Raw genomic sequence first — 27538 nt, 5'->3', positions numbered from 1 at the left:
TCGGCAACAAGGAGAAACAGTATTTGCTCCATAATCTTATCGTGATGACAGAATGAAGTTTCATCTGAGCACAGAGTAAGTGCCCATAAATGCCACCTAATTTTACTATTGTTGTCTTGTCGTTATACATGAGTTCAAATCTCTGAATTAAAATCACTCCAAGTTTTTCTATTTGCTATAGAATAAAGTTCAAGCGCCCCAGCACGAGAATTCCTAAAATCCGGCCCCGACCTCGTCCTGGGGCCCTGTCTTGATTCTGCTCATTTTGCCCAACTGCAAAAAATAGGATATACTTTATTTTTAATTTTCTGTGGCTTGTCTCATAATCTTTATTCTATTTTTTATACTCACAAACTCCTACTTATCCTTCAAGACCCAGACCAAATTTGACTCCCCCTGTGGAATGTTCATTGAGTACCATGCCGTTCCTCTGTTCTCTCCTATTACCCTCTCCTATTCTAGGGTCTCGGCAAACCCTGGTCTGTACCTCCCCGCAGCACTGATCATGCTATATTTTAATTAATGGCATGCATTTCCACCTTCCTCACTGGGATGTGAGCCCTTGGAGGGCAGGGATATATGACTAAGTCAGCCCCTGATGCTCAGGGATTAGCACAGAGCTGGTCTAGAAGTGGATGCTCAGTGCATCCGAGCAGCAAAGAAATTGGTCAGAGTCCTAGCTTCCAGTCTCAGTGGCTACCATTGCCGGCTGTTTGTCATTGGGCGAGGACTCAACCCCCGTATGAGTCTCAGATTCCGTGGAATAATAAAAGCCCCTACCCATGGTGAGCTAACATACGTGATGCATTTAATACAGGGACAGACACATAGCAAGTTCTTAACAGACGGGACCCAGTTATCGTTATACCAATTCATTATCGCATGAGCAATGAAATGCTTGCGTAAGTGAAAGCCCAGCTCATGGAGGTCCCATGTCTTACGTGTTCCCCAAATGATTCAAGAGCTTCCTCCTAATTCTTTGCGTTAAAGCGTGCTGAAAGCTGTGGGAAGCAGAGATAAGCAGCATCCCCGGCTTTTGCCTGGATCCCTTGGGGGTCATTTATATTTCTTTGGCTCTCTAGCTAGCCAGATGAAGTCAGGTGTCACACACTTGGAGAAGAAACGAAACTACGGCGTCAGTCTGATCAATTCTCTCCTTCTGGAAACACCAGCAGCATCATTAGCAACCGAAATGAAAGCATGTGAGACACTGTTCAGGTGTTGACCATTAGGACTTCGTTAAGTCTACACAAGAAGAGGAAGAGAAGGGAAGTGTGATTGGCTAATAAGGAAATATGAAAATAAATGACGTGCCAGAACCAGAAAACGACTTCATGCTAAAACATGTCAGATTAAACTAGTCGCTTAAAAAGAAAAAGGACTTTGGAAGTTTTCCTAGAGAATGGTGTTCTACCTGGAAGCACAGAATTAGACTCAGGGCATTTTACACAGTCAGTATGTGAAACTGGGGATCTCACAGCACGTTATGCTGACAGAAAAGTTCACGGGCACCTCGATGGCTCAGTCGGTTAAGCATCTGACTCTTTACTTTGGCTCAGGCCATGATCCCATGGTTTGTAGGTTCAAGCCTGCGTTGGGCTCTGTGCTGACATCTTGGAGCCTCCTTGGGATTCTCTCTCTCTCCCCCTCTCTCTTTGGCCCTCCTGCGCTCTCTCTCAAAAATATAAATAAACTTAAAAAAAGAAAAGTTCATTTATATAGTGTCTATCTCTTAAAGGATTCCAAGATTCTCTGTTTATCCACGAAAATTAATGCTCTTAAAATTTTTTTTAATGTTTTATTTATTTTTAAGAGACAGAGAGAGAGACTGTGCGAGCAGGAGAGGGGCAGAGAGAGACACACACACACAGAGAATCCAGAGCAGGCTCCCGGCTCTGAGCTGTCAGCAGAGCCCGATGCGGGGCTCGAACTCAGGAACCTTGAGATCATGACCTGAGCCAAAGTTGGACGCTCAACCGACGGAGCCACCCAGGTGCCCTGAAAATTAATGCTCTTTAAAATTCCCCCCTGAACCTGCCATAGGGTGAGAGACTTCTGTTACGGTGATTACCGAATTGCTGAAGGTTGTGTGCAGGCTTAAGTAAGAGAACAGAACCGCTGTCCAGATGCAAGGGGAATTCACCTCTCCTCACAGGCTCTTCTCTGCTGACCTCACTGTGTATTCATGAAGAGACTAGGAGGCTGTTGAAAGCTTGCCTTGATGCAGGATTGGGGAAGAGAAAGCAACTGCTCCCGGAGGGCACAGAGCTCTTCCGAGGTCCAGCTCCCCATGCCCCTTTGGAACAAAGGCCTTATAAAGCAGGAAGGGCGGAAGATTCTGTGACCACAAGGGCACAGGTGAATACTCACTGAGCGTGAGAGGCAAGGAACAGAAAAATAAAATCTCTACCTCTGGAAAGGGACAGAAAATCATCCTGGGCTCAGACGATTCATGGTTTCCCATTGCTGGGAGAGAGGCAGGGTCAATGAGAAAGACCCATCCCCGAGACAAGATGTTGGGCGAAACAGAGCCCAGCGAAGACTGGCTGAGCCAAGACAACAGGGAACATGTAGTCCCCTGTGCCCTGCTGCCCCCGACCAGACCAAGTATCGAGTAACAAGAAGGAAGAGAAGGAACAGGAGTGAGACCTTCTCTAAGGCACTGGCCCACAGAGAAAGCCTGAAGCGGAAGGTAGAACAGGAACACTGAGGGAACACTAACTCGGGAGGAGGTGTGCTGAGAGCAACCATACGGACCCTGACTCAGCTCAACCCCTGATTAGACTGACTCAGTTCTTCCATACACACAACACTAAAGGCACAGTCGTGGGAGAGACACATCCAGTTCCAGGTATAAACCCTGTCCTACACGAAATGTCCAGTCTTTCACCAAAAGCTGTAAGACACATGATGGAAAGAAAAAACAAAAACCCAGTGTGAAGAGACACAGCACTCAACAGAACCATGTTCGGATATGAACCAGATGGGAGAACTAACAGACAGGGAACTGAAAACATCTCAAAGATCTAGTGGAAAAGACAGTGCACATTAAAAAATGGGGATTTCAACCAAAAGATGGAACCTATAAAAGAATCAGATGGAAACTCTAACAATAATAAAAACAAATCAAAACATAGTGCCAGAGATAAGGCATGCTTCCAACATGCTTCACCAACAGACTTGAAACAGCCAAGGACAGAAGAGGTGAACTTGAAGGTAAGTCAAATGAAGTTATTCAAAGTGGCACAATAAAAGAAAAAAAAGTGGGAGAAGCAACAGAGAATCCAACTGCTATGGGGAAATATGGAAGGTCTAACATACATGTAACGGAAAACTCAGAAACGGACAGAGAGCGAGCGAGGGAGAGGAGAGAGAACGGGTCAAGAAAAAATGTTTACAGAGATAATAATCAGGAATTTTCCAAAGAATTATGTCACCAAACCACACATGTCTAAGAAGCTCCGAGAACACCAACCAGGACAAACACAACATGACAAAAGAAACAACACGCATAAGCACATCGTATCTAAAACCAAAGAGAAAGAGAAAATCTTGAAGGCAGCTGAAGAAAAAAGGCATATGACCCACAGGAGAGCAAAGATAGGGATTATGGCAAATTTGTTGTCGGAAACATTGCCATAAGCGAGAGAGTGACATATTTAAGCACTGAAAGAGAAAAAAAAAGTTGAATCCAGAATTCTATTAAGATTTCTTTTTAAAATGTACACAAATGAAGACTTTTTGCAGCAAACAATAAAAAAATGAAGGAATTCACTACCAGTAGACTTTCACAATAAGAATTGGTGAAGCAAGCCTTTCAGGTAGAATGAATTTGATATCCTGTAGAAACTGAGGCTGCACAAAGAAACAAAAAATACTGGATGTGGGTAAAAGGAATGTAAATGTAAAATCAGTATTTTTCATTTTTAACCACTTTAAAATATAATTTACTGTCTGAAGCAAAAATAAAATTAATTAATAATATATCTACAGCACAATAAAACAAAAGATAGGTGGGAGGAACTGGAAGTATATTATTGTAAGATTTAAAACATTTTTTTAACATTTATTCACTTTTGAGGGAGGGAGGGGGAGAGAGAGAGAGAGCACATGAGTGGGGAAGGGGCAGAGAGAGAGGGAGATTCAGAATCCAAACCAGGCTCCAGGCTCTGAGCTGTCCGCGCAGAGCCCGACGTGGGGCTTGAACTCACAAACTGTAAGATCATGATCTGAGCTGAAGTCAGACGTTTAACCGACTGAGTCACCCAGGTATCCCTGTGAGATTTCTTTAAATGTTTATTTTTGAGAGAGAGAGTGCACATGAGGGAAGGGCAGAGAGAGAAGGGGACAGAGGATCCAAAGCGGGCTCTGCACCGACAGCAGCAAGCCTGATGTGGGGCTTGAACTCATGAACCGTGAGATCAGAACCAGAGCTGAAGTCAGATGCTCAACTGACTGAGCCACCCAGGTACCCCTACTGTAAGATTCTTATATTACACATGAAGCAGTATGATTTCGAGGTAGACGCAGATTAATTAATGGTGTATATTATAAATATAGGACAACCCCTAGCTATGATTTTTTAAAAAGAGGTAGGAATAGTAAACCAATAGGGAATTAAAGTGGAATCATACAAAATGGTGAACGAATCCAAAATAAAGCAGAAGAGCAGCAAATGAACAGAGAACAAATGGAACAAAGAAAAAGCAAGGTGATGGATTTCAAACCAACCATATCACTAATTACATTAAGTGTAAATGGTCTAAATATCAATGGAAAGCAGAAATTACTAGATTGGATTAAAAAAAGGCTGCCTACATAACATGTACTTAAAATACAAAGATACAGGTTAAACATGAATGGATGGAAAGAGATATTATCAGGGGTGTTCTGGAACAGGCTTATCCCAGCTCATCTCTCTCCTACTCTGTGTTCGATGAGGTCACACTGATAACTTGAAGTCAATCGTGGTGGGTGGACTTACATCACAAAAATCAGCAAAATCTACAAATCAGTGACTTTCTTCCTCTTTACCAGAGCGCTAGTTGTTAAACATTTACCGGCACTCCACTGGAAATACCATGCAAACATCAACAAAAGAAAGCTGAAGTGGCTATATTAATATCACACAAAGAGACTCTTAAATACAAAGAACAACTTGAGGGTTGCCGGAAGGGAGGAGGGTGGGGCGATGGGCTAAATGGGTGATGGGCATTAAGGAGGGCACTTGGTGGGATGAGCACTGGGTGTTGTTATACGGAAGTGAGGAATCGCTAAATTCTACTCCCGAAACCATTATTACACTATATGTTAACTAATGTGAATTCAAATAAATACATTTAAACATAAATAAACGAATAAACAAACATTAAAAAGTTCATTTAAGGCCAACTAAAAAAAAAAACAGACTTCAGAACATGGAAGAAGATGTTATGTAATGACACATGCAACAATTTAGCAAGAAGATGTAGTAATCCTAAAAATGTATACACCTTACTGCGGAGCATCCAACTATGTGAGACAAAACTGTAATGCAAAGAAAAATAGGCAAATTCACAATTACGGTTGGGGATTTCAACACTTAATGATAAATAGACAGAAAATCAATAAGAATAGGGGTGCCTGGGTGGCTCAGTTGGTTAAACGTCCAACTTTGGCTCAGGTCATGATCTCGCAGTTTGTGAGTTCGAGCCCCATGTCGGGCTCTGTGCTGACAGCTTCAGGTTCTGTGTCTCCCTCTCTCTCTCTGCCCCTCCCTGGCTCATGCTTTGTCTCTCTCTCTCTCTCTCTCAAAAATAAATAACAATTAAAAAAATAAAAAATAAAAAGAACAAATTAAACCCGAAGCAAGCAGAAGGAAGTTAATAAAAAAGATCAGAGCAGAAATCAGTAAAACAGAGAAAATCAATGAAACTAAAAACTGGTTCTTTAAAAAGATGAATACATATGATAAATCTCTAACCAAAATGACCAGGAAAATCACAGAGAAAACACAAATGACCAATTCCAGAATGGAAGAGGAGACATGACTGCCGAATCTATACTCATTACGAAGGTAACCAGGGGATATTACAAATGACTGTAAGCCCAAATATTTGCAAGGTTACATGAAATGGAGAAATTTCTTGAAAGACGTAAATGACCAAATCCTAACCAATATTTACTTTCTTCTTCTGACTTAAGGAGAAATAAACAGAATAGACCATCTTTATTAAAGGAATTGAATTCATAGTTTAAAAGCTTCCTGTAAAGAACTCTAGGCCCAAATATCTTCACTGGCCAATTCTACCAATTCTATATGTTAGAAAGAATACCAATTCTACACAGTTTTTCCAGAAGTGGAAGAGGACAGAACATTTCCCAACTTACACTGCCAGTGTTACTGTGGTACCAAAATCATACAAAGATGTTACGAGAAAAAGAAAACTAAAAAATTCATAAAGCTGGGGGTAAATATTGTAAATGAGGCATTAGCAAACTGATTCCATCATTATATAAAAAGGAAAACAGGGGCGCCTGGGTGGCGCAGTCGGTTAAGCGTCCGACTTCAGCCAGGTCACGATCTCACGGTCCGTGAGTTCGAGCCCCGCGTCGGGCTCTGGGCTGATGGCTCGGAGCCTGGAGCCTGTTTCCGATTCTGTGTCTCCCTCTCTCTCTGTCCCTCCCCCGTTCATGCTCTGTCTCTCTCTGTCCCAAAAATAAAATAAACGTTGAAAAAAAAAATTAAAAAAAAAAAAAAGGAAAATACATTATGACCAAGTGAGATTTATTATGGAAATATAAGGAAAGTTCAACCTTCTGAAATCAGTCAATATCTTTCAACAGATTATAGAAACCACATGAGTGTCTCAGTGGGTTGAGAAAAGATATTTCACAAAATTCAACATGCATTTATGATTTTTAAAAACCCCAAGAAAGTTGGAAATACATGGAACTTCCTTAACCTGGTAAAGAATAACTAACTACAAAGAACCTTATAGCTAATACCAATGTAACAGTAAAAAAACTAAATGCTTTCTAAGATCAGGATCAAGGCCAAGTGTATTGAATGTTCTAGCTACAGCAACAAGACAAAAGAAAAATAAAAGGCATGCAGATTAGGAAGGAGGAAATAAAACGACCCTGATTTGCAAACATGATTATCTACATAGAAAGCCCAAAGAATTTACTGCCAAAGCTTCTAGGACTGAGAAGTGAGTTCAGCAAAGTTACAGGATACAAGGTCAACATACAAAACTCAACTGTATCTCTATAGATCAGTAATTAATGATTGATAACTAATTTTTAAAGCTTTTATTTAAATTCCAGTTAGTTAACATCCAGCATAATATTGGTTTCAGATGTACAATATAGTGATTCAACAATTCTATACAACACCCGGTGCTCGTCATGGTAAGTATAGTCCTTAACCGCCATCACCTATTTCAACCATCCCCGTAACCACCTCCTCTCTGGTGACCATTAGTTCTCTGTAGTTAAAGTCTGTTTCTTGGTTTGCCTCTCTCCCTCTTTTTTCCCCTCCCTTTGCTCTTTTGTTTGTTTCTTAAATTCCAGATGCGTGAAATCATGTGGTATTTGTCTTTCTCTGACCTACTTGTTTCACTTAGCATAATACTCTCTAGCTCCATCCACATCATTGCAAAATGGCAAGATTTCATTCTTTTCCATGGCTGAGTAATACTCCATTGTAAATATATATGCCACATCTTACATGCACCCCCATGTCTATAGCACCATTATCTACAATAACCAAGTTATGGAAATAGCCCAAGTGTCCATCTGCTGATGAATGGAGATGGTAACTAGTTTTTTTTTTTTTTTTATGTACCATTTGGATAGCACCAAAATCCATAAGATACTTAGGTATAAATGTAAAAAAATATGTACAAAATCTGTACGTTGAAAACTGTATTGATGGAAGGATCCAAGAAATCCTAAATCTATGGAGAGATATTCTGTGGTTGGAAGGCTCCACACTGTTTGGGTGTCACTTCTGTCTAAACTCATCTGTAGATTCAGTGCCATTCTAACAAAAACCCAGAGGTTTCTTTGTTTTGTTTTTGTAGAAATTAACAAGTGTATTCTTAAAGTTTTAGTGAAAAGGGAAAGGATCCAGAATAGCCAAATGATTTTCAAAAGAAGCAAAAAGTTGGAAGACTCTCCTTACCTGATTTCAAGCATTATTGTAAAGGTATGGGAAAAAGTATGATCTCAGGTAGGGCATAAACAAATAGACCAATGGGACAGGAAAGAATCCAGAAATGGATGTACGTGTTTACGGCCAATTGAGTTTTGACAAACTGCAAAGTCAACCCAGTTGAGAAGGAACAGTCTTTTCATCAAAGCATGCTGGAACTATTGGACAGCTGGATGCAAATGAAGCTTGATTCACACCTCACACCATATGAAGAACTAAATTAAAAATGCATGTAGCTTTAAGTAGAAAATCCAGAAGTATAACATGTTTACAAGAAAACAAAGGGAAAAAAATCTCTGTGACCTCATGTGAGGAAAAGATGTTTAGATACAACACCAAATACACAATCAATCAACACATTTTTTTTTTAAATTGGACTGTATCAAAATTTAAAGCTCTGCTTCTAAAAAGATTCCATTAAGGTGATAGAAAGACAAGCGACTGACTGTCCAAAATTTTTGTAAAACTTGATATCTAATAAAGGACTAATATGCAGCATATATAAAGAATTCTCAAAAAAGCTTGATTAAGAAAAATCACTATGGCCAAATCATGGCCAAATGATTTGAACAGAAGGTGTCTAGGTGGAAAATAAGCAAATGAAAATATGTAAAACACCATTAGTCACTAGGGAATTGTAAATTAGAACTACCACCTCCATAATAGAATGATTAATAGGACAACAATAACCACAGGATAATAACCAGCACTGGTGAGGATCTAGAGCAACTGGAGCCCTCATACATTGCTTGTGGGATGTAAAATGGTCCAGTCATCCCGGAAAACAGCTTGCCAGTTTCTCAGAAAGTTCAACATACGCTTACCATATGACCCGGCAATCCTGCTTCCAGCTAATTATTCTAGAGAAGTGGAAACTTAAGTTCATATAAAAACCTGAATGCCATTGTTTACAGTGGCTTTATACATAATTATGTAAAACTGGAAACAATTCAAAAGTTCTTCAGCTGGTGAATGAAGTAATCACGTATATTCATCCAGTGGTGTTCTACTTAGCAATCAAAAGGAAAGCTATTGATACATGGATAAATCTTGAATACATCATTTAAAGTGAAAAAAAAAAAAGGAAAACAAAACAGATTCGAAAGGCTATAGACAATACGACTCCGTTTCTATGACTTTCTGGAATAGTCCAAACTGATCACTGGTTGCCAGGGACTGGGATGAGGGAATTTTGGGGGTGATGGAACTGTTCTAGACTCTCTTGCGGTGGTGCTTATATGACTGTCTGTGTCCAAATTCACATAACTGTACATTAAAAGAGTGTATTTTCCTGCATGAAAATTGTTACTCAAAAGTAAGCATCTCGAACTACAGATTTATCAGGTTGATGATTTTTAAAGTGATTATCTGCCTTACAAATAGCCAAGCCAATGCATGCAGGAAAATTATCTGTTTGTTCTCAGATGTATTTTGGAGCCATAGAACACTATTTGGCACATAGAAAGTGCTCAATAGATTTCTGTTGGATGGATGGATGGATGGATGGATGGGTGGATGGATGGATGGATGGATGGATGGATGGATGGGTGGATGGATGGGTGGATGGGTGGATGGATGGATGGGTGGATGGATGGATGGATGGATGGATGAATGAATGAATGACAGGTTCTCAGGAAAGACACTGGGCACTGGAGCCTCACTGGCCTGGGTCTGAATGCTGGCTCTGTTACTCCCTCTGACACAAGAGTCCGCAAACTTCACTAGCCTCAATCATTTCAACAAGAAACATACTCCCATCATCATGATGGCTCCAAAGCCACCCTTGTCTGCTCACTGCAGCCTCCTGGGGAAGGGAACTAACATTTGGTGAGTGCCAGCACTCGTCCCCCCGTGCACCCAGCGTCCTCCAGCCAACCCTGCTCTGATCGTGAACCCGGAGCTGTTTAGGGTCCGTTTTCCCTGCTAGACTGTGAGCTCCGTAAGGCAAGGGGATTCCCAATCCAGGCTCTGGATTCCCAATGCTAAGCTGATACCAAATAATCAACCATCTAAACAATAACGATAGAAATAATGGAAATAATAACAATAACACTACCAGCTACCAGTTGTCTGCATCTAGCGTTTGTCAGGCATTACGTTACGTGCCTTCTACAGCCATGGCACGAAATCTTCACAGACAACTTGCTAAGGCAGATTGCGAACCATCCACCCCATCTCTCAGATGAGGAAACCATCAGTTGGTCTGGCGGCCAACACTTCTTGAGGACTCGCCATGTTGAGCATGTTAACATGCATATGTTGGGTAACGAGATCGGCCACGAGTGTGAGACACCCAGACTGCCCCACGCTGAGGCCACACTTCACCTGGGCCCACTCCTGGCTTTCAGCTCGTTCCGCAGTCCCTACCATGGCATTCAAGACCCTCATCTTTGGCCTGAGTACTGTCAACTCAAGACCCTCATCTTGGTTCCCACCCCACCCCGTCTTTTTCCATAAGCTATAAAAGAAATAAAACTGCATATTTCCCCCCTACACCATGCTGTTGCCTCCTCTGTGCCTTTGCCCTGGCTGTTGCCCCTGCCTGAAATGGCCTCTCCTTGTCCTTACCGAACAGGCAAACTCAGAGCGCACCCTCAGAGTCTAACTCAGATTGTCACCTTCTCCAGGAATCTGTCTTGACAGGGTCCTGTTTACACCTGTGCCCACGCGTCTGTCTGCCCCACTAGCCGGGGAGCCTCTGAGGCCCCGGAGAACATCACTCATCTCTGAGCCCTTCATCTCCTAAATGTTCTGTAAATATTCGCTGAATGAACACTTGACTCTTCATTTCACCACAGATGAATAAACTCTGAAGCCCTGGGCGGCCGCTGGAACATTTCTGACTTCTAATCTGGCACATTTCAGAGAGATTTCTATTTTTCTCTGATTGTGAGTGCCATCTGCTCTTTTAATTAATGAAAATTCAGTTCCATGCAAATGCCTCTTCCAGGATCATCCTTCATGAGCAACCTCTGGGAGCTTACTCATCAGCCTGTTCTCTGAATCTGTGTTTGGAACATTCTGGGAGCTTGTTATTGGGCCTTTGAACTAAATCACGCAAGTGAACAAAATCGACCAAGCTGCCACTTGACCTCAGGAGTTTACAGCCGTGGGAGCTGTAGGGTTTGAATTTATTGAGAGAGCTCTCCCTCACCCCGTCCTCCCCAGTAAACTCCCATGGTGTCTGAAAATAGATCCATTGGGTAAATCAGTTGTGCCCGCTAAATCCCGTAAAACTCTCTCCTGTTCACGTGTTCATTAACATAGGGCTGAAGCTCCTTTAAATAGAAGGAAACCAGGAGCCCCGAATGCCACGTACACTTGGGACAATAGACTTTTGTCTTGTCTGAGAAATACGGCTTTGCAACGCAGGAACTTCAGGTCAAAAGGCAGCTTAGTATGTGGCAAAAGTGCGGACTTTGGATCCAAACAGACGTGGCTTCAAATTCTGGCTCCTTGACTTGCCAGCGGTGTAACTCTGGGTAGGTGAATCAACCTCCCTGGGCCTCAGCTTCCTCATCTATACAATGGAGAAATGTAGAAACCTCACATGGATCTTCTGAGGGTGGCTCAGGTGGTTAAGCGTCCAACTCTTGGTTTTGGTTCAGGCCACGATATCACGGTCTGTGAGTTCGAGCCCCGCATTGGGCTCCACACTGACAGTGCAGAGCCTGCTTGGGATTCTCTCTGTCTCTCTCTCTCTGTCTCTCTCTCTCTCTCCCCACCCCTTTCCCTCCCCTGCTTGTGCTCGCTCTCTCTCAAAATAAATAGATAATTGCAATGACAAACATGTAGCAGGGTCACAATACGTGTTGGTTTTCTTCTCCCTTTTGGACGTGGGGCCCCTGTGGAGAGTGGCCAGCTGGGTCACCACTTGTCTGCTTCCCCAGAGGCTGGGAGCCAGGACATCACTGGGCAGCCAGGGAATGAGGCTGGGGCAGGCCCGGTGGCATCTCTGAGGAGGTGCCGGAAAGTCTGCTATGCATGGCGATGGAGCAGAGGCAGAGAAGAAAGGGCTGGTACAACACTAACCTGAATTTCTCCTGTGGCCTACGGTCTACACTCCTGGAGATCAGTCTGCTTTTTGGGGAATAGCTTAAAGGAAGTCAGAACTAACTTACAGGGTTACGAAGGCGGCTCCAAATGGGACACATTTCTCCTTATGTCCTTTCTGCCTCCTCACTGCCCTTCTGGAGATGATGGCTCCTTCAGCTCTATTGGCTGCTCCTGGCATGGTGTCCCCTGGGCCTCAGGCTTGGCACTCTTCTTCTCTTCTGCGTCCTCCCTGGGGGACCCTGTCACTGCCTCGGCTCTGCCGAATCTCAGTGCTGGTAACTCCCCAGTCCACAATCCTGTCCACATCACTCCAGGAGCCTAGACAGCATTTCCCAGACACCTCAATTTCAAACTCAATTTCCTGGAACCCCACACACCTGTGGGCCCCGTTGTGCTTCCCACACAGAGGACATCACTATAGTCTACCTCACTGTGCAAGACGGAAGCCTGGGAGGCAGCCTTGACATCCCTCCCACTCCTGTTCTCCCACCCATTTGTTAAGTCAGTGGCCTCCTTGGACAGACTGGCCTCAGCTCTGGAACCTTCTGGAAAGGGATTTCAGAAAGACCTTCAACAGTGAAAGCCATATCGGTGTAAAGATTCAGCGTCCCAAGGGGACTATCTGAAGTGAACAGGCTCCCTTGAATGCATGCCTTCTGGTGTTCACGCTGACGTGGGTCTGACTCTCATCACCGACGTCTTTCCTCAGCTCTAAAATGGGAATGAATAATTGTGCCTGTTTGTGACATTAAATAAGACTGTGGATGGAAAGCACTTAGCTCAACGGCTGGGCACGTAGCAAATACTAAGAAGGACTATTTTTACCATTATTTGTGGCCAAACTTCACTTATTTAATAAATAAAAGATGAACGACACACGTAGTGAATTCTCGGAGGTGATGACATAGTTTTCAATCTCTACACATTGACGCATGTGAACTGACAGAGCAGATAAACAGCTAAGCCAAAACCCATGCGTGACACTTCCTACAAAACTAAGTTGTCTCCCCACAAGTCCCTAAGTGTAAGTGCGTGAAAACAAACCAGCAACAGTGACGAGACTCCCGTGGTAGTGATTTCTGAACAGAGGGAAACAGAGAAGACACAGGACCGGATATGACGGGCTAGAGAACAGAGAGCGCCAACACAGCCTGCAAGAATTTCCTGGAAGGCCTAGCTGGCCAGTTTGAGAACAGTGGCTAAAGTTTGGAAGAGCCTGTCCAGTCCAGTGCTCTGTGGGGGCAGGTCAGTCTGGGACCCCAAATGTCTGTCGTCCAGCTGGAGCTCCCTTCTAGAAGGAGTCCCAAGGAGAAACTGTTGAAAGTGGAATCAAAAGCTCAGTGGGACAGGGGCCCCCATAGACTAAAGAAAGAGATGTTCCAGATCAAAGTGGGGAGGGAGAACAGATCAGGAAGTCCCAGATAGCAAGTCCCAGTGGATTTGGACACTCTTGAAAACAATAGAAGATGTTCGATTAGAAGAGCTACCCTGGGGGCACCTGGGAGGCTCAGTCGGTTGAGTGTCTGACTCTTGATATTGGCTCAGGTCGTGATCTCAGAGTCATGGGATTGAGCCCTGCATCAGGCTCTGTGCTGAGCACGGAATCTGCTTAAGATTCTCTTTCTCCTCTCTCTCTGCCCCTGTCCTGCTTGTGCTGTCTTTCTTAAAATAAATAAAAAAAAATTCAAATGTTTTTATTTATTTCTGAGAGACATAGAGAGACAGAGGATGGGGGGGGGGGCAGAGAGAGAGGGAGACACAGAATCCGAAGCAGACTCCAGGCTCCGAGCTGTCAGCACAGAGCCCGACGTGGGGCTTGAACCTATGAACTGTGAGATCTTGCATGACCTGACCTGAAGTCGGATGCTCAACCGACTGAGCCACCCAGGTGCCCCAATAAATAAACATCTAATTAAAAGAAAGAAAGAAAAGAAAAGTTAGCCTGAACCACATCATCATCCAAAAGTTCAGGAAAACTAATTTCACATTAAAATAAAGAAACAGAAAGGTATCGAAGTCAAATTCCATGCAAAGTTATCCTAAGAGGAAAGAAAATAAAGAGCAGAATAACTCACTTAACAATGACGATGGATCAGAAAGATGCACAACCCTCCATCTCAAAACAGAGGAAAACCGTGACCTACTATTTCAGAAGCATTAAAAGATGTGATTGGTTGTTTCATTAATGGTTACCCAATGAGTCAGCCCTTCTGGTATCCATGCCCCCTGCAGTCCCCTCCCACATGGTCTCTGGTCGTGGTCATGTGACTTGCTTTGGTCAACTGGATGTCAGGAAATGTGAAACAAGCAGAAGCTTGAAAGCATGTGGGAAGTGGGTTCTCCTTCTGGAAACCACTGCCACCACGTGAGCAAGCTCACTGAGTCCCCCCAGTGATGCAAGACCACATAGAGACTCATTGAACTCAGCTGTCCTAGCTGAGCTCCGCCCCCAGTGGACTCCCCCCCCCCCCCCAGTGGATGAGTGAGCCCAGCCTAAGCCAGCAGAGGAACCATTCAGGCAAATGGTGGGTTGTGAGACACAGCACGATGTCACTCTTCTAAGCCACTAAGTGTTTTTTAAAACAATGTTCATTTATCATTCTCCAAACGTATTTTTTGTCATCTCAAAACTTCCTTTCTTTGTTTTTCATGGAAGTATAGTTGACACCCAGTGTCCCATGAGTTTCAGGTGATTCCACAACGCTATACACGTTATGCTGTGCTCACACGAGTGTAGCTACCACCTGTCACCATACAACGCTACGAAAGTGCCATCGACTATGTTCCCTATGCTGTGCCCTTCATCACGTGACTCATTTCTTCCCTAAGTAGAAGTGTGTGCCTCCCCCTCCCCTTCCCCCATTTCCCCCTCCCCCCATCTACCTCCCCCTCTGGTAACCATCAGCTTGTTCTCTGAATGATGGGTCTGTTTCTGCCTTTTGTTTTTTTGCTTGTTTATTTGTTTTGTGTTTTAGATTATACATATGAATGAGACCATATGGTCTTTGTCTTTCTATATTTCACTTAGCATAATACCCTCTAGGCTCATCCATGTGGTTGCAAATGGTGAGATCTTATTCTTTTTTATGACTGAGTAATACTCCATTGTGTATATACACATCTTCTTTATCCATTCATCCATCGATGGACGCTTAGGTTGCCTCTGTATCTTGGCTATTGTAAATAATGTCGCAATCCAGGAAGGGAGCCTATATGTTTCTGAATTAGTGTTTTTGTTTTCTTTGGGTAAACATCCAGTACTGGAATTACTGGATCATATAGTAGTCCTAGTTTTAATTTTTTTTGAGGAGATTCCATACTGTTTTCCACAGCGGCTGCACCCGTCTGCATTCCCACCAACAGTGCACGAGGACTCCTTCCCCACATCCTCACCAACACTTGTTATTTCTTGTCTTTTTGTTACTAGCCATTCTGACAGGTGTGAAGTAACATCACATTGTGGTTTTGACTTGCACTTCCCTGATGATGAGTGATGATGAGCATGTTTCCATGTGCCTGTTGGCCATCTGGACGTCTCCTCTGGAAAAAAATGTCTATTCATGCCTTCTGCCCATTTTTAATGGAATTATTATCATTATACAACAATAGAAGTTCTTGGATACTAACCCTTCATTAGATATGTCATTTGCAAATTTCTTCTCCCATTTTGCAGGTTGTCTTTTCATTTTGCTCATTGTTGCCTTCACTGTGCAGAAGCTTTTTATTTTGATGTAATTCCAATAGTTTAACTGCCTGAAAAGACCTATCCAAAAAAATGTTGTTATGGCCAGTGTTTCTCTGTGCTCTCATCTAAGGGTTTTATGGTTTCAGGTCTCACATTTAGGTCTTTCACCCAGTTTGAGTTTATTTTTGTGAATGATGTAAGAAAGGGGTCCGGTTTCATTCTTTTGCACGTAGCTGTCCAGTCTTCCCAGCACCATTTGTTAAAGAGACTGTCACCTTCCTATTGTGTATTCTTGCCTCCTTTGTCATAGATTAATTAACCGTGTATGTGTGAGTTTAGTCCTGGGCTCTCTATTCCATCCCATTGATCTCTGTGTCTGTTTTTGTGCCAGTACCATACTGTTTTGATTACTGCAGTTTGCAGTATAGCTTGAAATCTGGGACTGTGATATTTCCAGCTTTCTTCTTCTTTTTCACGAATGCTTTGACTATCCAGGGGCCTTTTGTAGTTCCCTGCAAATTTTAGAATTATTTCTTCTAGTTCCATTAAAAACGCTATTGGTATTTTGATAGGGATTGCACTGAATCTGTGGATTGCTTTGGGTGGTATGGACATTTGAACAGTAGTAATTCTTCCAATCCGTGAACATAATATAAGCCACTAAGTTTTGACTTGCGTTGTTACGCAATCATCAATAACTAATATAGACACTAAGAATTAATAATTAATATAGACATTAAGAAAACTATGCAAGACATGAAAGAACAACATAAATTGGAATTTAAAAAACTCAGAAATCAGGCAAGAAAATTCAGGAAAAAAGTAGAAATAAAGGGAAAATTACTTCTGTAATAAATATTTTTCTAGAAAGCACACAAAGCAAATAAACACAACAGATAATCTTTAAAAGAAGGAGAAAGAGAAAAATGAGGAAAGTTTTAAACAAAGAAAGGAAGAGATACAAAATATTTGAAAATCACAAAATACTGAAGATTTGTAAAGGCCCCACATTCAGACAGTAGGTGTCCCTGGAGAAAACAAAGTAAGGAGATAGCATGCTTACTAAAAATGATACTTCCATCAAAGGTCTTAAAGAAAAACCAACCTGAAAAAACATGTTGGAAAAACACTGTGTACCTAAGAATATAGACCCCACATGACCAATACCAAAGTTATATTTTGGCAACACCACTGGACATTAATAAAAAAGAAAAAAATGGTTTTGTCTGCCTTTTTTTTTTCCCTGAAGCAAGGTCTTCTATCTGGGTAGGAGTCCTCTAGAAATCACAGGAGGAGAAGGTCTTCCTGGCAGGGAAGACAGCAAAGACAAAAGTGTGAGAGCGCCTGGCACCTACCGGGAGCAGATGGGGCCTGGTGTGGGGGTGGCAGGTAGGCGTGGGGGTGGGGTGGGGGTGAAGCACAGGAACGCTGATGCCTCAGGCACTGGGCCTACAACACCCCAAAGGGGCCTGGAACACTCACCCATGTAGGGCTTGGTCCCAGCCATAGAGGAAGCCTTTTCTGCTCCTTTCACGATCGTCGCTATGTTGAAGTCTGTGATGTGAACATGTCCTGGAGATAGAGAAACAGAAACCCCAGTTAGCAAGAGCTGCAGACAGCTGGGCTATTTCCTTGTCTACTTAAAGCTGTGGGCTGTATGGTGGGTACAAGAACATATTAGAACTTCTACACAGAATAGTATTTTTATCTGATACTTTGAAAATGTCTAGTTTGGGCAGCATTATTCACAGTAGACAAACTTAGACAAATTTAGGACAATGTAAGGTCCACCAATGGCTGCAAGGATAAAGAAGATGTGGTGTGTATAAACAATGGAGTACCATTCAGCCATGAGAAGGGAGGACATCCTGGCGTTTTTTGACAACATGGATGGATCTGAAGATATCACATGCTAAATGAAATAAGCCAGACTGAGAAAGACAAATACAGAATGTATCACTTCTGTGTGGAATCTACATAAAAAAAAGCTCACAGAAGCAGAGAATAGAAAGTGGTTGCCAGGGTCTGGGGTTGGGAGGAATAGGGAGAGTTTGTTCAAAGGTATAAATTTTCAGCTGTAAGATGAATAAGTTTTGAGAATTTAATTAATAACATGGAGACAGTTAATACCATTTGAATGTGTAGGTATATATACGCATACACACAAAAAATATCTCAGTGATATGCAAGTTTTTTTTTCTTGTTTGTTTGTTTAGAGAGAGAGAGAGAGAGAGATAGTGAGAATCTCAACCAGGCTCCACGCTCAGTGTGGAGTCTGATGCAGGGCTCGATCCCACGACCCTGGGATCATCACAACCTGAGCCAAAAGCTAGAGTTGGACGCTCAACCAACTGAGCCATCCAGGCGCCCCTCTGCCAGTTTTACAATGTGAGTTTTTGGTGATACGTGCATATTACTTTTAAGTAAACAAATCTAATGAGGACATGATGCAAAAGTTTATGGATTAAAAGTTTGGAGGCACTGACCCACAGAGTAAAAGCTCACGGTAAATAAATGAAAGGGGTCAGTCTGGACTCCCTCACCCAGGAAGCTGAGTGGCCATGGTGAGGAGAGAGGGTGGAGAGAAGGTTTTCATGCCCAGAGTACACTCTTGTTCTGCTGTTTGCTACGGTCAGTGGGGGCCTGAGGAATCCAGTGGGGAGGCGGCTGGGGATTTGAGACCACCTTCCATCGAGCCTAAAGTAATGGCAGCAGACGGGACACAGAGAGGCTGGGCGCACCCATATGTAAGTGTTTAAGAAGCCTGAGAAGGAAGTAAGAAGGACCGAGAAGGAAGGAGACAGGAGATGTGGGGTAAAGGGGGTGAAGAGAAGCAGGGAAGGAAGGGGGTGAGAGGGAGAGAGTAGCATTCTGACAGTTGGTACTGGCCTCCCGGGGAACTTGGTACATGCCAGAGCCAACCCTGAGACCCCTGAATACCAGATATGAACGCAATCACATTTCTCTGTTTGTCATCACATCATGTGAAAATGGTTGGATTTGCACACCTGAAAGCTGTGTTCGGGATGCCGGGACTTAAACACCCAAGTGGCTTGCGTACAGAAAACTGTTGGGAGGGCCTGGAGGGAACCCCCAGGAGGTGCACAGACACCCGCCAGAGCAGGTGCCATGAGGCTCACTCGAGACGCGTGCCTGATAGCATCGGACGCAGTGGACAGAGAGAGCACCAGTGGGTTCACGTGCAAATCCCCAATCTCAGGCTTAGCTGCCAGCCCTGATGTGTGGGCAGGCTTCTGCCAGACGCTGTGTCCAGAGCTCCTGGGTGGGATGCGGCAGCCGGGTACTCCGTGAGGATGTCCAGTTCCCTTCGGGTGCTTGTGGGTGAAGCTTAAGTCATCTAGCCAGGCCCTTGCTGGGAACCCCTTGAGGCCGGACGCAGCATGTGCCCACCCAGGGGGCATCCTTAGAACATGCAGCTGCCGCAGCCTCTGGGGCTGGACTTGGCGTCCATGCCACGTCCTACCCGCAGGGAGGCAGCGCGGCCTAGCGGTGGGCACAGACTCTGAGCCACACTGACTTGCTTTGGGTCTCAGCTGGGCTGTGATTAGTTGTCTGATCTTGGGCAAGGCACTTAGTGTCCCTGGGCCTCATCTTCCTCGTCTGTAAAGTGGGGAGGGTGGCAGCGAAATACCCATCCCAGAGAGCGGCTGGGAGGAGGCAGGGATTAAGAAAAGCAAAATGCTACAGCGGCTGGCACACACGTTGGGTGGTTTCTCGTATGTGTTTGCTCATAGCTGTGTTATCCCGCCTTGGTGTGGCTCAAACCCCACCTTCTGCAGCCAGGGCCAGTCCGCCCCCCGCACCTGCCCAGGCCCCATTTCTTTTTTTTTTTTTAACGTTTTATTTATTTTTTAAAGAGAGAGAGAGAGACAGACAGAGACAGAGACAGAGAGAAAGAGCACAAGCAGGGAAGGGGCAGAGAGAGGGAGACACAGAATCAGAAGCAGGCTCCAGGCTCCAAGCTGTCAGTGTAGAACCTGACGCGGGGCTCGAACTCACGAACTGCGAGATCATGACCTGAGCCAGAGTCAGACGCTCAACCAACTGAGCCACCCAGGTGCCCCTCCCAGGCCCATTTCTAATACTAACAAACGAATCCACAGTCCCGTTGTTGACAGTGAGGCACGGGAGGGTCTCAGTCATTTCTGCCCGCACACCTGTAGGCTTCCATGCAGAGCCACCACACGGAGAGGACCCTGAAACCCTCCAGTATGGCTTTTATTTGGTTTTCCTTCACTTCTCCCTTTCTTTAAAAAATATTAGTATTTGCATTATGAAAGTGACACCAGCTGATTAGAATAAGTCAAAGACTGTAAATGGGCATCTGAGCCGCTCCCCCACCCCTGCTCGTAACCACACGGAGTCACCTGGTTCTCTGTCTTTTCTCCCTTTTCTGCATACGTGTCTCCACACATATTGGTTTGTCCTTACAGTCATGAGATCAAAGTCCATGGGCTGTTCCAGAAGTTACTTTTGCATTTAGCCATGCATCATGACATCTTTCCATTCAAAGGTCTATGTACATAGGTCTGTCCTCAACGGCCTTACCCTTGTTCTCCATTGGAAAGAAATCCAATAATTTTGGTGATTACTCGGTGATAAAACTTGACCTGAAACTTCCCTTCATAGTTCTATTTATTCCACTTACGGTGAATATTCATGTTTTGCTATAAAATGTTAATATATTTGATTACCAAATATATTTGACCCCCTTGGTGATTCATTTAACCCCATGGGGGTGTTACATAATATATACTATGTGTTGCTTTTAAGTATTTTTATCTATTAGACATATATTCTTTTCATATTACTAAGGTATATGTTATTTAACATAAATATATTTTTAAGCTGAAAAATTCCGAGATACGAGAACATACCTGGCCCCAAGAGTTTCAAATAAGAAATTGTGGCCCTATAGCTGCAAAGCATCCCATAGTGTGGTTGCATCATATTTTATTCACCAATCGCCCTATAGGTTTGCAGTTTGGGTCGCTTACTTGTTTGTCTTGTGACTGTATCGGCCCTAGCGGTCTTGAGCATAGCGTTACATACATACAGATACTTTCATTTGACCAGATAAATCCCCACAAGTGGGACTGCAGGATCAAAGGGTTTGCATATTATGTTCTAAAGTTGTCATTTATGGTACTCTAAACAGGATATGGGAGTGAGTATTTCCGTGCATTGTTACCAGCACTGTTCTCAATGATTTTACTTGTTGCAAATCACATGGCAAGGAATAGTAGTATCTCACTGCAGATGAGGCTGCACATTTTTTTAAGGTTTTTTTTCCTTTAATGTTTTTATTTATTTCTGAGAGATGGAGAGCATGAGCAGGGGAGGGGCAGAGGGAGAGGGAGGCAGATGATCGGAAGAGGCCTCTGCACTGACAGCAGAGAGCCCCATCTGGGCTCGAACTCCCGAATGGTGAGATCAAGACCCGATCTGAAGTTGGATGCTTAACTGACTGAGCTGCCGGGCGCTCCGACGCTGAACATTTCTCACATGATCAGTTACCAACTCCCTGGGAACTGTCTAGAATCCTGAATGATTTTCTTTTAAAAATTTTTTTTGGAAAATATTTTGAGAGAGAGGCAGGGAGAGGGGCAGAGGGAAAGAGAATCTTTTAAAACATTTTTTTTTAAATGTTTATTTTTGAGAGAGACGGAGACGGAATGAGAGTGGGTTAGGGGCAGAGAGAGAGACCCACACAGAATCCGAAGCAGGCTCCGGGCTCCGAGCCGTCAGCACAGAGCCTGATGTGGGGCTCGAACTCACGAGCTGTGAGATCAGGAGAGAGAATCTTAAGCAGGCTCCACGCTCAGCACGGAGCCCGATGTGGGACTCCATCCATCGCATGATCCTGGGATCATGACCCCAGCTGAGACAGAGAGTCGGACGCTCAGTCGGCTAAGCCATCCAGGCCCCAATAATCAATTTTCAACAAGAGCTGTGTCTCTTAGACACATTTACACTGTGCTCTGTGTACTGCAAATATTTGCTCCTAGCTTGTTGTTTGTCTTTAGACTCTACTGACAGTCCCTCTTGCCACATGAAAGTTTTAAAAATTTAAATAATAAGTTAATTTTATAGTTTGAGTATATTGTCCTTATAATTTTCCAGAAACCTATTCCACCCCCAAATATTTTGTACAACTTCTATATTTTCTTAGAATGCTTCTAGATCTTTTGTGTTGAAATCTTCCAGGGGTGCCTGGGTGGCTCAGTCGGTTGAGCGTCTGACTTCAGCTCAGGTCATGATCTCGCGGTCCGTGAGTTAGAGCCCCGCGTCGGGCTCTGTGCTGACAGCTCGGAGCCTGGAGCCTGCTTCGGATTCTGTGTGTATCTCTCTCTCTATCCCTTCTCTACTTGCGCTCTCTCTAAATAAATAAATAAATAAACATTAAAAAAAATCTCCCAATCATATAGAATAATTTGTTATAACATTCTAATTTTATTTCTTACAAATGGATGGTCAGTTGTCTCACCAATATTTGTTGAAATATTTCACCTTCCCCAATAACCTGTAATGTGACCCTCATTTTCTATCAAGTTCTACATATACAAAGATAGGCTTATGGATTCTCTCTTGTGTTCCACTGACCTACTGTTTACCGCTGGGCCAGGACTCGATCAGTTTAATTACAGTAGATGTGTAGGCTGTTACAGTATTCGATAGGAGTGCCTCACCTGCATTCGTGTTTCCTTCCAGTGTTTTTGTAGTGACTCTCAGGCATTTATTCTTCTGAGACGAGTTGTGCCCGGTTTTAGGAAATCCCTCCATGAAGTGTGACGGGAATTCCATTAACGTATACATTCATTTGAGGAGTGTGGACACATTGTTTTTCCACCCAGGGTCATGCCCGGCTTTTCATCCAGATCTTGCTTGATTCCTTCAAAATATGTTGAGTGTTCTCTTCATTTACGCTCTGTAAATTCCTGGGTACATTCGCTTGTAGACAGATATTACGTAGTTTTGGTCACTTTTTTGAACGAGGATATTTTCCGTTTCTTTTTCTCCCTGGCTGTTTTCGGTAGAAAGAAAAGCTACTGGGTTTTGCTTCCTCATCTCCAACTGGCTTCTCTGTTAATCTTCCATCACAAAAGCTTTGGTTACCTCTCAAAATCCCATCTTCCCTTCTCAGACAGCACTAGGATTGGTAGCTGGGTTCAGGGCTACCCCGCTAAAGGCTTGACTTCCAGCCCCCCTGCAGCTGGCTGTGGTTACAGGACCAGCTTCTGGCCAAAGGGTGGCGAGCAGAATGATATTTGAACTTCCAGGATATCTCCTTTGAAAGAATTCTCATTCCCTCCTTCCTCCCACCTTCCTTCCATTTGCCTATTACGTGGGTTTGGGAGAACATCCTTTGCCACACAGATGAGGAACAAGATAGAAGGAGGCTCCGCCCCTCTGAACATCATGGACTTCTAACAGAGAGAAAAAAGAACTTCCATTTTGTTTACTTTTATTTTATAGTCTTGGGAAAGCAGTTCATTTGTCTCTTAATGATAGCTCTTGAAGTGGAGTCTTGGTGTTTGTAGGCATAGAAGCACGTTATCTGCACACAATGATGGCATTCTTTCCCTTGTTAAGAGGCTTGGAGCAGAGTGGTTAAGAACACAGCCTTGGGAGTTGGGTTGCCTAAGAACCAGTGGTTGGGCTCCTTTGGTAGGCATATGCTGTTTGTGGTCACTCCTACCTCCTGTCTTAGCAATTATTGGTCCCGGTACATCTGGCTTTGGGTCAAGTTGACCTTACCCTCCACTTTAGCATTTGACTCAGGATTATGCACATGACCTAAAAACTGGGGAGATAATTTTCCAGGGAGTTCAAGAAATGAAAACTTTTCAGTTCTTTTTTTTTTTTCGGGAGGTACCTAAAGTAATATTCTGTCTTTGGCCAGTGTAAGGTGGGGATAGGACCCCCAGAACTGTTAAAAGCCATTTGCTACCATAGAGAAAGGTAGTCTGAAGATGAAGCCTACCCATGGAGAAGGTAGAGCTGCAAGCATAGATGAGAAATGGTGCCAGAGCCTGATCAAACCCTGCCTGAAGCCGCATTCCACTGGATTTCAGCTGTATAAGCTGAAAAACACCCTTCATTGCTTGGGACTATTTGAGTTCCTCTTTGCCATACATGACTGGCTGGGCATCATGGTTGACACAGCCACTTATGAGATTCGGGCAAGTTATTTCACTCTGGAAGCTTCCAGTCCCTCATCTGGTGAGTGGAACTAATATTAGTAAGTACATCATGGGGTAGCTGTAAGCACTAAACAGAGCAGTTAGGGACTGAGAACGTGACATTTGAGAAGACAGGGGTTGAGGGGGAAGCAAGCCATTGGACCATCAGGGGAAGACCGTAGTTGGCAGAAGCTGAGACACATACAGACCCCTCCGAGGGGCCAGCGAGGACGCCAGAGAGAGGAAGAGGGACAGGAGCTCAGACAGGGCAGGGTGGGGCAGACTGTGCAAGACTCCAGGGCCGGGGAGACGACAGTGGCTTTTACTCCAAGTGAGGGAGTTTTGAGAAGGAGCCACATATCCAACTCACTTTTGAACATCGCTTTGCTGTGAATGGACATGGGGCCAAGCACCAAAGTGGGGAAGAGAAAAATGCAGCCTGTCTAGTTTGAGCCACTGGTTTTTAGGGTCGCGTGACTGGAACAGACTCGGTGCCCAACCTCACGGTAAGCCTTGAAGTACGCTTGTCAGGAAGGTCTGACTACCCTCATTTTTTAACAGGAGAGTAACCTTAAGTCCCAGAGGCCAGTGTACTGTGCAAGGTCACACAGCGGATCTGGGAGGAAGCTGGACTTGGTCTCAGGCCTCATCCTGGTCGGTGAGCGTTTCCCTCTGCCCCCCCGCTGCCCCCTGCAGAGCTGCACCAGACAGCCCTCTGCAGGGGCGGGGCGGGCGAGGGCTCTGGGCAGGCCTGCTGGGGTTCACCTGGGACTCACGCACAGCAGGTGCGACAGACAGCAAATTCCACTTTCTGTTCCCCCCCCCCCCCCGCCCCCAACAGTGCTAATTGATGAGCTGTAACTCCCTACTGGGCTTCCTTTAACAAACGAGTAAAGATGTGGGAAAGTGAAAATTAGTGCCATATGAGGTCTCCTATGGGTTCCTTCCCAGGAGAATGGAAATTTACGAGAAACTTGGCAAATATGAACTGAGTTTCAGGCTATTTGCTTTCCATAAATCGAAAACATTCAAAACTCAGCAAGAGAAGGAGCTCAAGATGTTGTGTGAGGCCCATTAGCAAAGTTTTAATGGTGGCAGCAACAATCAGCAGCCATGCTGCAGCCAAGGTTCCCTCCTTTCTCTGAATGCAAGGGAGCTCACACATTTGACACCGTTGGAATGCTCGGCCCTCTCCTGTGTCTGGCAGACTTCCATTCATCCTTCAAAACCTGCCCCGAGACTTTGCATCTACCCTCTGCTTGTATCCTTCCACCAGCAGGAAGCTCACTACCACAGGGGGTGGCATCTCTGACTGTGTCTTGTCTGCTCAGGTTGCTATGAGAATATCATAGGCTGGTGGGGGTGGGGGGTGGGCTGAAACCTCAAACATTTATTTGCCACGGTCCTGGAGGCTGGAAATCTGAGGCGAGGGTGACGGCCCTCTTCCTGGTTTGTATGGCTGCTTTCCTGCTGTAACCTCGCATGGTGGAGAGGCACGGCTCTGTCCTCTTCCTCCCTTTATAAGGGCACCGATCCCATGGTGGTGGCTCCAACCTCATGACCTCATCCGGATCCAGTTACCTTCCAAAGGCCCCAGCTCTGAGTATCATCACATTGGGGTTAAGGCTTCAACATATGAATTCTAAGCAGGGGGCGGGGGGCACAGCATTCCGTCCATAGCAGACGGATTCAGGCCTCTCCCCCCCCGGTCCTCCACGGCTCTCCAATGTCACGTCCATCCTAGCATCCACCACACCGTATCTGTCACTTTGTCCGCCCCCTTGAGGCCAGGAATCCTGCCTTGTTCATCTCCGCCCCCAGTACCTTAGCAAAGGGCTGTCCTGGGAAAGGAACCCATCAAGTGTTTGCTGACTGACTGATTGACCAAATGAGAGACTGAATGAAAGAGACACGGTAAGTAAATCCTGTTCCCTTTTCCCCCCCTTACTGCCTAGAGTGATATTTACAGGAGTAGATGACATCCCATGTCAACTTTTGGCTGCTAGGACTGTAGTAATGTCACTTTCTCAGCCTGACCTCAGCTGGTGGGACCAGCCACCCCCTCCGTGACTTCCGTAAACACAAGTGCTAACGTCAGAGCTGCTGCTATAAGGAGTTGTAACCGGGGCTATTTTCTGAGTATAAAAACACACAACAGCCATGTGACTTTCAAGCCTCACTCATTTCTTTATTCCTTCAGCAACTGTCTATGGCCCGCACCCTGCCTGCATGTCTCGGGGAGGGGCTTGAAACCCCAGTGTCGGTTATCTGTGTCGTGAACTTAGGGGTGGGGATGGTCAGCGGTGCTGACGTCCCACCCACAGTCCCTCACTGGGGCCATAATTGCCTTGTCACCACCCAGAGTCACCTGAGCGTTACCAGTGCCATGACTATCGCTTCGCAAGCCGGCTCTGGCACCTTCCCGATCCGTTCCGGGGAAAGCCACCCAAAGTCTTCGTGAAATGCGCTGCATCTTCATTTACCCCCTCCGCAGCTACACTGCACAAACTTCCACTTCTGTTCCGCCATGCCCCTTGCTTCCCTTCTCCCCTCTCGGCCCCTATAATGAAGTGACCCCACGTGGGTATTAACCAAATGCACCCGGGCAGCACATTCATCTCACTGGGACCTATGAGCCCACGCCTGGGGGTGCTGCTCAGAGGGGACAGTCAACCCCCGAATGGCAGGCTGTGTCTGGGAGCACAGTGACTTCTCTCTAGATCTGTCTCCTGGACGTCACGCCTCCCTGTGAATTCCCGGGAGTGGGTGTTAAGGAAGTGCCCACCAGGGGGAGCTAGACCTGGAGTGACAATGGAAGGCAGTCCAGTCCACAAGAGGGGACCACCTTCCACATTACCCCCCCCCACCTCCCCCCGTTTCCCTTTCATGAGACTTGGATTTGGAGCAAAGTCTCTTGTGAAAATGTCTCTTCCTTCGCTGGTTTGCGAGGTCTACATCATGCCTGAGCAGAGGCCAGACTGGGGCTGTGGAACAGAAGCCGCCGGATGAAGCCACGGCCGTGGGCTGCAGCCCCCTCCCCAGGGCAGGCTCCGGTGCACCCGCTAATCATAACTGTGCTTCTGAGATGTCACTGTGACAGAACTCTGGCCCTGACCTTTCGCTTGGGATCACACACCCCGCACGCTCTCCCCTCCTCCTTATCTTCACGGAGATCATAGCGGACTTACTGCAGGACAACAGAAGAAAGAAAGGGAGAAAAAGAAACCAAATCAAATCCCAGGGCACGAGCTTATCCAGGCTCCATCTGGCTGACGGCAGCAGGAAGACTGACTGTTTCAGAGCATGTCTGCCTGATGGGAAGAAAGTGTGGTTTTCTTCTTCTTTGATTTGACCTCCTCCCGTGTCTTGGTCATGGGGCGGGGATTCAGGGCCATA

At 44.9% G+C, this 27538-nt stretch overlaps 1 protein-coding gene across 7 annotated transcripts in view; it reads right to left on the bottom strand.

The window, feature by feature from the left end:
* Nucleotides 1-27538, bottom strand: part of STK32B (serine/threonine kinase 32B) — a 397674-nt gene that overhangs the window by 41901 nt on the left and 328235 nt on the right. For all 7 annotated transcript variants that reach the window (XM_053901696.1, XM_019453728.2, XM_053901697.1 and 4 more), the window contains one exon: nucleotides 17421-17510. In XM_053901696.1, coding sequence (XP_053757671.1) covers nucleotides 17421-17510 — 90 coding nt within the window. The remainder of the gene's footprint in view (nucleotides 1-17420; nucleotides 17511-27538) is intronic.

The sequence above is a fragment of the Panthera pardus genome, unplaced genomic scaffold (genome assembly GCF_024362965.1).
Source record: "Panthera pardus isolate Hobbes unplaced genomic scaffold, ASM2436296v1 HiC_scaffold_13, whole genome shotgun sequence".
NCBI classification, from domain to species: domain Eukaryota; kingdom Metazoa; phylum Chordata; class Mammalia; order Carnivora; family Felidae; genus Panthera; species Panthera pardus.
This window is presented reverse-complemented; position numbering and strand designations above follow the sequence as displayed.